Here is a 12,343-nt window from a genome sequence, read left to right on the forward strand (position 1 = left end):
CTCCCTGCCTCCATTCCACCTGAGATGGAATTGATATGGAGGAATATGAGCAAAATATTTATTATGAGGCCACAGTCCTGGGTCCTAATCTCTACTTGATGTTACTCTCTTTTTGTACTGCTTCCCTCTCATTTGTCTCCCATGAGGCTTCTGTAGTAAGAAAAGATTAGGGATGCCTCTTGCTAGGTCACTGCCCCTGCCTGAAGAAGACTGAAGATGGGCAGCTTAGACGAAGACCCTCTCTTACCCTGCTCAGTCTTAATGCATTTTTCACTAGACTTGGCTTTCCTCGCCTTAGCTGGTTAAAATAGAAAGGGAAAGGATTCAGACATAAGCTAGGTTAATTAAAAAAAAAAAAAAAAGGAACAAGCAGTCCCAGAACATAAAAAAAAAAAAAAAAAAAACCAGGCAGAATTGCGTCCTCAGGTCTACCCTACTGTTTGGCTCAAATCCCTGTTAAGCATCTAAAAGGCCTCACTAGGGTCTGTGATGATAACGGGTTCTATGTGGAATATGCCCCCATGTGTCCCCTTAGGATCCTGGCTCTACTCTAGGGAGTTTCTTTTTTTTTTATTTTTTTATTTTTTTTAAAGATTTTATTTATTTATTTGAGACACAAAGAGAGAGCACAAGCAGGGAGAAGGATCAGAGGGAGAGGGAGAAGCAGGCTCCCCACTGAGCAGGGGGTCCGATATGGGGCTCGATCCAAGGACCCTGGAATCATGACCTGAGCCGAAGGCAGACGCTTAACCGACTGAGCCACCCAGGCGCCCCCTCTAGGGAGTTTCTGAATCCCAGCCTCACACCATCATTCAGTACACCTACTAGGGAACCTAGGGAAGAGGAGATGCCAATGTCCAAACCTCCCTCTGGAAGACAGCTCATTAGCTGGGCAAAAGGGCTAAGACATCTAACTGTAGAGGTGATGTGGCCTCATCCTAAAAGTCCCAGAACAGGCCAAAAGGTATTTTCTGGTTGAATTTCAAAATCTCTCTAAGCACAAACTCTAGTAACTATGTAGCTTAAAATAGAGACTAAATACTGTGCACTCTACTTGGACCAATCACACAACTGTGCAACCTTATTCAGCCCCTAGGCCTCTGAGATATGGAACCATCTCTATGGGGGAGGGGGTACACACCCCCTTTGAACTCTATTCTTAAGAAACGGTAGCATCTGGACAATTAATTACACTGCTGTTGTATTTAGTCACTTTTCTCTTTATATGCTATTTGAGTTGTAACAATCAAATTTTAAATTAAAACCACGGAGTTTTAGGGGTGCCTGGCTGGCTCAGTTGGAGGAGAATATAACTCTTGATCTTGGGGTTGTAAGTTCAAGCCCCATACTTAAATAAAACTTAAAAAAATTGAACCTTACTATTTCAGCAGCAAACTCCTAAGAGTAAGTAAGTATAGACAACTCTAATCTTTCAAGATTGATAATCATATCATTAAACATTCTGGAATGCTTACAATAACTCTGACCTAAAATCAATGCATAATGTTTAAGGTAGTGCTTCAAAAAAAAAAAAAGGTACTGCTAATTTCAGCAAATAAATAAAATTAGTCCATGGTTTCTTAGTCTAAGAAACACATGTAATCTTAATACTACTTATTAAGAATGTTGACTTAGGGGTACCTGGGTGGTTCGGTCACTTAAGCATCCAACTCTTGATTTCGGCTCAGGTCATGATTCCAGAGTCATGAGATGGAGCCCCATGCTAGGCTCTGAGCTCAGCAGGGAGTCTTGCTTTAAATTCTCTCTCTCCCTCTGCTCCTCTCCCTGCCTCCCCGCCCCACACTTTCCCTCTCAAATAAATCCTTAAAAAAAAAAAAAAAAAGAATGTTGAATTAAATGGAGTACAAAACTAAATTAATGGGATGCCCAGGTGGCTCAGCCAGTTAGGCATGTGACTCTTGGTTTCACCTTAGGTCATGATCTCAGGGTCGTGAGATCAAGCCCCATGTCGGGCTCAGCAGGGAGTCAGCTTGAGATTCTCTTCCTCTCCTTCTTCCTCTCCCTCTGCCCCTCCCATCACTCGCACAAACGCACCCTTTCTCTAAAAAAAAAAAAAAAAAACTGAAGTATATGCATTTAATAATAAATTTAATACTAAATGTGTATTATACCCATGTGACACTGGACATTATCACTTAACCTTTCTGCATGTCTTTTTCCTTACCTATAAACTAAAACAGATGAATTAACCAGCAGTTTTAAACTTTTATGTGGTCATAGATCCCTATGAGAAGCAATAAAAGCTATAATCCTTCCCCTAAGAAAGACACAAATATAAACATACAAACACAATTTTACTCACAATTTCAAGGTGTTCATAGACTCCCCAAAGGCCACTAGTGAATTCTAAGGTTCTACAGAATGCACAGGTTAAGAATCCCTACATTAGGGGCACCTGGGTGGCTCAGTAGGTTAAGCGTCTGCCTTCGGCTTGGGTCATAATCCCAGGGTCCTAGGATAGAGCCCCTCATGGGGCTCCCTGCTCAGCGGAGAATCTGCTTCTCCCTCTCCCTCTGCCCCTCCCCCTGGCTCGTGCTTTCTCTCTCTCTTGCTCTCTCTAATAAATAAATAAAATCTTAAAAAAAAAAATCCCTAAATTAGATTGATCTTAAACTTACCTCTGTATCTAAAAATCATATGATTCTAATTTAATACCAAACCAAATACTACATCAAGATCTTAAAATAAACTTAAAATTAAAAAATTTCACATGAGAGGTGCCTGGTGCCTCAGTCGTTAAACATCTGCCTTCGGCTCAGGTCATGATCCCAGGGTCCTGGTATTGAGCCCCACATCAGGCTCCCTGCTCCGTGGGAAGCCTGCTTCTCCCTCTCCCACTCCCCCTGCTTATGTTCCCTCTCTCGCTGTGTCTCTGTCAAATAAATAAAATCTTTAAAAAAAATAAAATAAAATTTCCCATGAAAGAGCAAGCAATTTACAGTAAAAATATAACAAATGATACACGTACATCTATACATCTGTACAATTTGGAAAGACACACAAGAGTTCTTCGAACTGTAGGATACCACATTCCGTGAAGATCTGCTGGAGAAATTGTGGTCTGCGGTCTAGGATTGAGGGATTCTGTTGAACCTAAAAACCCAAATGGAAAAAAAGACACATTTCACACACATGGAGGTTTGTCTTATTTGCATGGTAAACATAAACTGTTTGTTCTTGTTATCACTAGCTGGAGGCATCCATTTTTTCCACGTTTTTCCCCTTTAATCAATAGTGCCACAGGAACCCATAGGAATCGTGACAGCTGATATTTAACACAATAAGTGAGACTACACATAAATACACATATACATTCCAGCCTCATATATATATGCTTAACTCAAATAGCTACTCCAAAATTGTGATCAATAATCTTTATAGAATGGGGGCGCCTGGGTGGCTCAGTAGGTTAAATGTCTGCCATCAGCTCTGGTCATGGTCCCAGGGTCTTGGGATTGAGCCCCACAATGGGCTCCCTGCTCAGCAGGAGTCTGCTCCTGCCTCTCCCTCTGCCTCCCCGCTCATGCTCACTCTCCCTCTCTCTCAAATAAATAAAATCTGGGGTGCCTGGGTGGCTCAGTCGGTTAAGCATCTGCCTTCAGGGCACCTGGGTGGCTCAGTTGGTTAAGTGACCGCCTTCGGCTCAGGTCATGATCCTGGAGTCCCGGGATTGAGTCCCACATCGGGCTCTCTGCTCAGCAGGGAGTCTGCTTCTCCCTCTGACCCTCTTCCCTCTCATGCTCTCTCTCATTCTCTCTCTCTCTCTCAAATAAATAAATAAAATCTTAAAAAAAATTAAAAAATTAAAAAAAAAAAGCATCTGCCTTCAGCTCATATCATGATCTCCCGGTCCTGGGATGGAGCCCCACACTGGGCTTCCTACTAAGAGGGGAGTCTACTTCTCCTGCTCTCTCCTTCTACCCCTCCCCATTGCCCGTTTTTTCCCTCTCTCAAATAAATAAAATCATAAATAAATAAAAATCTTTAAAACAAAATAATCTTTATGGAGTGAATGAACAGTATACACAAAAAGGAGGTAGATCTGTACGTAGTCATGTGGAAGCAAGTGGGAGCCAATGGAAGTGAGGAAGTGACAAGAAAATAAAGCAATGTTAAACAGGAAAATTAATCAAAGCTGGTTTGCTTGACAGCCTTCCTTCCATGCTCTTAGCTGTATTACTTGTAGGTCTACTTAGTCTATCCAGTTCCCAAGTGGGTAGAACTGTCCCCTCTCTCTCCGAGACAGAGCACTCTGGTGAGGGTGAGGAGGAGCAGGTGGGGAGCTTGGCTGAGCAGAGACATCTTTGTAAGGGAAGCACAATCACTTCAGCTCAACAGACCAGAGTTCAAATGAGCCACAATAGCAGAGCTAAAATAATACTTTAGAACAAAAGGGGATAATGAAATATAGATTGGGTATTAGAGGACATTAGGAAACTATTAAATGTTTTAGTGCAATAAAGTTTTAGGGTTACATGAGATGTCCTTATTTTTTGGAGAGATGATGAAATACTGAAGAGTAAACTGGCAATGATGTCAATAATTTACTTTACAATGATTAGCAAAGATTGGGGCGCCTGGCTGGCTCTTGATCTGGGGGTCGTGAGTTCGAGCTCCGTACTGGGTATAAAGATTACTTAAATAAACTTTAAAAAAAATAAAAATAAAATTATTAGCAAAAGAATATACGTATATATAACGTGTATATATATATATATATATATATAACGTGATAAAATGTTAAGTCTTGAATCCAGATGGTGGGTACTGGTGTTCACTGTTCATTGCATCATTCTTTCTGCCTTTCCGTATATTTTAAATCTTTTCAATAATAAAAAAACAAAAGTATAGCCAAGCAAAGCATAATTCTTAAAAAAAAAAAAAAGAGAATGGCCTCTGCTTAGAAGAAGGTCTGGAGGTTGTGGTATAGATTTATGGGGAAAAAGAGAGAGGAGAATGTTGTGGGTTAGTGCTTTTAATTTATAATTCTGTAAGCTTAATTTTTTGCTTTTCAAAAGCATGTAATATTTGTGTAATTTTAAAAGCTCTTCTATAAAGCCTTACTTTAAACCAAAATACCTACTTTATATGAAGTTCCTTAGAAAGAATAAACTAGACAAATTATATCAAAGAATATTTAGGAGATGAAGTACCTATGGTTGTGCTAAGATTATGATATCCGCAGGATCAATATAAAGAGCCAAAAAGTACCCCCAAATAAAAGTTCAGTGAAACAAATCTATTTAAGTAAAACCAGAAGTTGGCTTATTTTTTTTTACTTTTTTATTAAAAATAGTTAACAGTTAAAACAACTGACAGAGGGAAAGTTTACTTACATGACAATCCATCAAGAAGAGGCGAGTGCTTACTGGCTGCCTCTCTTGAAAAGCAGGGCTCCTCCCTCCTGCAGTCTTCCTCCAGCATCCTCCGTGAGCCCCGCCCTCCCCTTACCTGCTCTATGTATGGAACAGGGCCTCTGCTTTTGAAGACACTGATAACCACCAGCCTCTTCACACAATGGTCCCTCCACTAATTTGCCCTGGCACCAAGTTCTACTACATGAACACCATGTTGTTTAAAGTCCTCACTTTGGAGGCTCCTATTTTCACTTCCAATATATCAAGAAACCAAGAATCAAGAAAAGTGATTACACTCTTTTGCTCCCCTTGCCACTTGACTCAGTCCTGTTTTCCATCCCAAATTCTATCACCACTCTAAGTAGCCTCAATAACCATATGGACAACGACATAGTTGTCAATTCCAAAGACCTTCACTCCCTGCCACACAGATTTTCTCATGACCTTCTTTCAGAACTACTTTATTACTTTCTACAGACTTTCTTATTACTCCAAACTATTTCACCTCTTAATTATTAGATCTTAGCATCCCACTCTCTGACCACAATAGCTTTGTGATTTCCTATTTCTCAACTTTTACCCAAAACTACACTGCCAACCCCTCCACCTCTGGCTTTAATCACACCCTATCCCCCTGCTTGCTTCTGACCTCTCTTGTTGTTGGCCCAGGACACTCCTCTACCTCCATTTGCTCTTTAATGGCAGCATCTGCTGAGGTTCTCTCCCCAGATTTCTGCTATTGTCCCTCTACTCTCTGTCCTGGGGTGACCCTACACAAACCCGAAGCATCGAGTACTCTATGATCTTTCTAACTCGGTCCTCTCGATAGCTCTAGAGCGGTACTGTCCAACGGAGATACAGCATGAGCCATAAATGTAACACATTATAATGCCACATTAGAAAAAATAAGAAGAAACAAATGGAATGAGTTGTATTTAACCCAATATATCTAAAATATCACCATTTTAACATGTAATCAAGACAGAAATTACTAGTAAGGTTTTTTTCATTCATTTCATATTAAGTCTTTGAAAGTTGGTGTGTACTTTATATGCTAAAGCATATGCAGATGAGCCACCTTTCACATGTTCAATGGCAGGCGGCTACCATGTTGAACAGCATAGCTCTAGATGGATACACACAGATCCTCTCAGTTGTTCCACATGGACCCTGCTAAGTCTTTCTTAGCCCCCACATCTAATGTGTCATCAAATTCTACTGATTCAAGGTTTTAACCAGATGTCTCATCTATTCACTTCTCTACATCCCCATCAGTGCCCTGGCTCAAACCTTTATCTTTCAAATGGAAAACAATCTCCTAACTAGTCTCTACAGTTCTGTCAACAATACCTTATTTATATCAAGGCCAAACATGGGTGAAAGAATAGACTTTACTGGGGAAAGGGAAAATATATAAGACCAGGGTCAATAAGACAGAAATGTACTCTAGTCTCTCCAATAACTCTTTTGAAGAGGTTTATTAGGACCAAGGTGTATACTAGAAACAAAAGGTATATGAAGACATGGCACGGGTTCTATTTCAAAGGAGAAAATTTTAACCTCCTATGGGGCAAGTGTGATAAAATGGCTTTGCCAGACAGGGAATACTCAGGTTGCTTGGCAGTCTGGCTTTGAGGTATCAATTGTTCATAGATTAACACACAGTACCTGATGATGCCCTAAACCTAGGGATTTAGGGACAACTGGGGCTCTTTAAAGCCTCCCATTCTCACTACCCCAACTCCCAGTCAGTCCCAGCTCCATGAGGAGCTGAGCTTCAGTGTCCCCCTTACAGCTAGGAAGAGAGGGGAAGGGATATCCTGCTTCCCATCTAGCTTGTTGTCTACATAACACATAAATATCCAGGATTCTTTTGGACAATTTTGCTCCTTGCATAACGTGCACCCTAGTCCAAGCTACCCCAAACATTTTTATCAGTATCTTACCCCAGTCTCAGGCACTCCATATATTTACAAAATGCAAGTCTGGTGGTACAACTATGCCAATACACTGTATTAGCAAGAAGTTCAAAGTTCATGAGACTATCACTGACACCTATCTGGCCTGTTTTAGCTGCTCTTCCCTCCAAATAACCTATGCCCAAAAATACCAAACCACTTGACTTCCCCAAAGCAACCATGGTCTTCCATTCCTGCCTGCCCTCCTCCATGCTCTTCTATCTTAAACAACCTTACTTCAACTGGCTCTCTCATTTTTGCTTTTATAAACCATATAGCTTTCAGACACCCCAACTTTCACTGAACCCACCACCTTCCTGCACTCAAAGCTCATCTCCCTTCATAATTCCGATGCCCTTCTACCAAGGCCCAAGAGTGCACTGCCCATACCTTTAGCATGTCACCACTCAATTATATCTGTGGCTTATCAATCTCCCCACACCCAAGTGTGGGCTCCTCAAAGGCACAAGGTGTTTCTCATGCCCAGAACATGATGAGTCCTCAATAAAAGCTTAAACAAATGAATAAAAGCTGGAGTTAAACATCATAACATACCGGATTTTCTTAGATTATTAGACTCTGTTTCCTCTAACCGAACATCTGAAAACGAAGCTTCTGAAGGTATCTTCTTCTGTTCATCTTTTAAACTCTGTGCAATTTGCTATATAAAGAAATCAGAAGATGAAAGTGTAGTTTTCAGCTGTGTTTGCAATATGAACATATTCCTTCCATAAAGTTTAAAAAAAACTAGTTAATAAATGGACCAATTAAGAGAACCACAGCAAAACAACCCGTGGAAATGAAAAAGTTAAATTAGTATAGAGTGTCCCTACTCCTGGGCACCTGGGTGGCTCAGTCGTTAGGCGTCTGCCTTCGGATAGGTCATGATCCCGGGGTTCTGGGATCGAGCCCCACATTGGGCTCCCTGCTCAGCGGGAAGTCTGCTTCTCCCTCTCCTACTCCCACTACCCCCTGCTTGTGTTCCTGCTCTCGCTATCAAAATAAATAAATAAAATCTTAAAAAAAAAAGACTGCAAAAAAGAAGAGTGTCCCTACTCCCATAAATACATACATAGCCTTTTGTGAACCATTAATTTCAGAACTATTACAGGTATCTGCTGCAGGGTTATATAATACACAAGGCTCCTACAGGAAGCTAATTTTCAACTTTATGCTTAGAAACAAAATTTAAGACTGAATAGGATACATTCTGAATGTCAGAAAGGCTTTTTTCAAGTAACCGGTCAATATAAACAACTGGTTTTCTCTTTAGGTGAGAATAGCTATAGTAAGCTATTTTTGAAACCCTTCTTCACTGCCTAAAGAATAACATCAAATACACACAGGTCACTAATTACTAAGTTAGTAATGAAAATCTCACTAATTTACATTTATAGTTTTATAAAGGTGGAAATACACAAAAATGAAGGACTAACACACACATAACTACTGCCAAAAGGAATGGCCAGAGAACTGTTTGGGAGACAGACTCCATTATCACTCAGGCCAGTCCTCTCACTCTGTATGCAGAAACGAGAAACTATAGCCAACCCCTAAAGAGCACACAAATGTCATAGCAGGATCACCTGATGCCCCTACCCCTCACCAAAAGAAAAACAAAGCAAGCCTATTTACTGAAAGTGGTATCCTTAAACCAAAAGGTCCATACAAGAAAGTATCAGGATACTGGTCATGTGATGACTAAATAAACATACTAAATATATCACTAAATTACACTGGGAGAGCGACTTCTAGTAAACTTCATCAACTAACATCCTATCAGAACTATTAAAACAGGTATTCTGTCTATCATATAAAACTAATATTCATAAAGAAGACAAATAAAGAAAGGGAAGAAGAAAGGAGAACACAATTCCCCAGACTGGACTGAGAAATAAATCTAGTCTTCATCATATCTACTTTTAAAGCCAAGGTAACTCCTATAAATGGATTTGTGGCCTTAAAGCCAAGGTAACTCCTGCAAATGGATTATCTATCTGTTCCCTGGAATTATCAGCAATATTCCTACTGTAAGCCTGCAGAAAAATGAAAGCTGGGCAATAAACAAACAGCCCCAAAACTATATGCCCTACATACCATTTATCTGATTCTACAAGGTTGATTTTATGTATTACTAAAAAAAAAAGTACTATACAAATAATTAATATAACTATCCAAAATATAAATTTAAATAGAAGTCAGGAGAAGGGATGAAAGTTGAGGAGAACATTCTTACAATAGGTAAGGGCAGTAAACTAAATAGCCTGGTATATTTCAAGCCTGTTAGCTTTAAAACAAGCACACTTATTACAACACATTTATCAGTTCAGGCATTAAAATAAGTTAGGTTAAGTTAAAATGCTGGTGAGGATGTGTAGCAACAGGAATAGGTTATACATACATATATTTATTTGCTCTGTCAGCTGAGAGGACCCAAAAGCAAGAACATTCTATAGCTATGAGCACACTTAAGCACCTAGACCTTATTTTCTAATACCATTCTCCAATAAAAGAAGCCAGGACTCCTTGGAGAAATGGCTGATTCTAGGACTAAGACCGGAAATACACAAAATGAGCCTAAAGCATCTTATAGAGCCAAGAGATAAGGAAGTGCTCATAAAACATAAACACACCTACAAGCGAGGGATATGTTCAAAGGGACCCAGGAACCAACTGAAAGAGCTCCCAATGGTCAAAGTTGGAACCAGTTGAACAACAAATAAATAGCAATGGACAATAACCCAAAGTATGAAATAAATATCCATGAGTTCATACTGATATCAGTAAGTGAATAAATACATACATACATACATATATTTATAGAAGGAAAAAGATCACCTCGCAGAAAAATTCCAAATAATGTATGTAAATACTTTGTCTCAAGGAAGCAGCATAACTTGGGGAAAAGAGCAACTTTCTAGTGAAGAAACCTGACAATGCTACCTCTGTTAGGTGATCAAGGTCAGTATCAACAGTGGAAAGTCATATTGATAGTATCTACCCTAGATATGATGTGATAAAAATGGCACTTTGGGTTTTCCTCCAAAAATACATAACACCAGTCTAATCTAGAGAAAAACATCAGACAAATTCCTATTGGGAGGCACCCTATAAAACTCTTAGCCAATTCTCCTCAAAAATGTTAAATTAATATCAGCAAAAACAAGGAAAGTCTGAGAAACTGTCAGAGCCAAGAAGAGCCTAAGAAGATATGAAAAACAAATGCAATGTAGTAACTATAAATGGATAATGGGATCCTGGAATAGAAAAAGATATTTTATAAAAACTAAGGAAATGTGAATAAACTATGGCCTTTAGTTAATACCAATGTATCATTACTGGCTCATTAACCACAACAAGTGTACCACACTAATATAAAATGTTAAATAACAGAGAAAACTGGATGTGGGCTACATGGGAACTCTGTAAGACCTTCTCAATTTTTCTATAAATCTAAAACTGTTCTAAAAAATAAAATCTATTTAAAAAAAAAAATCAGGATGTGTGACATCCAGGAGAAGCAGTCTAAACAGAAACAGGATACTATCTGAGCCATATTTATAACTTAACAAAAAAGATTCCCACTTGATATCAAAAGGTATGTTGATGAATATAGAATACACTTATGAAGAAATGGACTTTAAACCTATTTTTCATAGACAAATTTAAGTCAGCACCCCTGCTGGAAGCCAATGATAATCAAGCAAGGATAGTCTGCAAACCTTGCAAAAATTAGACCACATTTTTGAAAATACATTAGAAACGTGTAATGTCTTAGCTATATTATTTCAGGGGATATTTTCAAATTCACTAGTATCAAAATTTCCTTTGGAACTTTTCAAATAAAATAATCAGGCTACTGATAACTGCTCTTATAATGTACTTTTATTTTAAATACTTTAGATATTTTCCAAACAAACTAGATCAAGTAATTTGTTTAATAAGTTAAAAATAGTCACATTCTTATAGGTAAGGGAAAGTAAAAGGACAACACCCTTCATATTAAAATTTAAATTAAAAAAAAGCAGACAGACACATCAAAACTCACCTTTACTAACAAGCCAAATGTCTTGTTTTTTAAAAAAAATATTAAATAGAAACTGAGAACAGATTGGTGGTTGTGGGAAAAGGGAGGAAGGTGGTCAAAGAGTACAAACTTCCAGTAGGAGATAAGTAAGTCCTGGGGATCTAATATACAGGAATGGTAATGACAGTTAATAATACTGTATTGTATGGGGCGCCTGGGTGGCTCAGTGAGTTAGGCATCCCACTCTTGATTTGGACTCAGGTCATGATCTCAGGGTCAGGGGATCGAGCCTGGCGTCAGGCTCCACCCTCAGCAGAGAGTCTGCCTGAGGATTCTCTCTCTGCCCCTTTCCCTGCTCACACACACTCTCAAAATAAATAAAGTCTTTAAAAAATAAAATTTAAAAAAATTTAAAAACCCACAATACTGTTTGTATATTTGAAAGTTGCTAAGAGAGTAGATTTTTTTTAAGGTCTTACCATAACACACACACAAAAAAAATGCAACCATGTGAAATAATGAATGTTAATGAATATATTGTGATAAACATTTCACAACATATATGTACATCGAATCATTATATTGTACATCTTAAACTTATACAATGTTATATGTCAATTATAAATAAAGGTAAAAAATTAAAATTAAACAATTTTTAACTGGTAATATATTTCACTCATTATTTTAATTAAACACAGTTTAAAAAAGTCAAATATTGTTTTTAAATATTTCAAGGGCTAAACAATAACAGCCACTGCCTACTATATGACTAGAAAGTCAAGTGCTTTCTAGCCATTATCTGTACTCTCACAGCAATCCCCAATGGTCAGTACTGTTACACCTACTTTACAAATAATGACACATACTCATAGAAACTGAGTAATAGCTACTGACTGACAGAGTCAGGATTGAACCTAGGTCTGACTCTACACTTTCCCCATGCAACCTTACAGGGGAAAACTCCCCAGTCTAAAGGGATT

The 12,343-nt window shown here is 38.6% G+C and overlaps 1 protein-coding gene across 2 annotated transcripts in view; it reads right to left on the bottom strand.

The window, feature by feature from the left end:
* COG3 (component of oligomeric golgi complex 3) overlaps nucleotides 1–12,343 on the bottom strand; it is a 68,015-nt gene that overhangs the window by 23,584 nt on the left and 32,088 nt on the right. For both annotated transcript variants that reach the window (XM_028104608.2, XM_028104601.2), the window contains 2 exons: nucleotides 7,892–7,997; nucleotides 2,990–3,114 (listed from right to left, as the gene is read on the bottom strand). In XM_028104608.2, the coding sequence (XP_027960409.1) occupies nucleotides 2,990–3,114; nucleotides 7,892–7,997 (231 nt within the window). The remainder of the gene's footprint in view (nucleotides 1–2,989; nucleotides 3,115–7,891; nucleotides 7,998–12,343) is intronic.

The sequence above is a fragment of the Eumetopias jubatus genome, unplaced genomic scaffold (assembly GCF_037043125.1).
Source record: "Eumetopias jubatus isolate StellerSeaLion01/CBP00866 unplaced genomic scaffold, mEumJub1_p1.0 scaffold_3, whole genome shotgun sequence".
Lineage (NCBI taxonomy): Eukaryota > Metazoa > Chordata > Mammalia > Carnivora > Otariidae > Eumetopias > Eumetopias jubatus.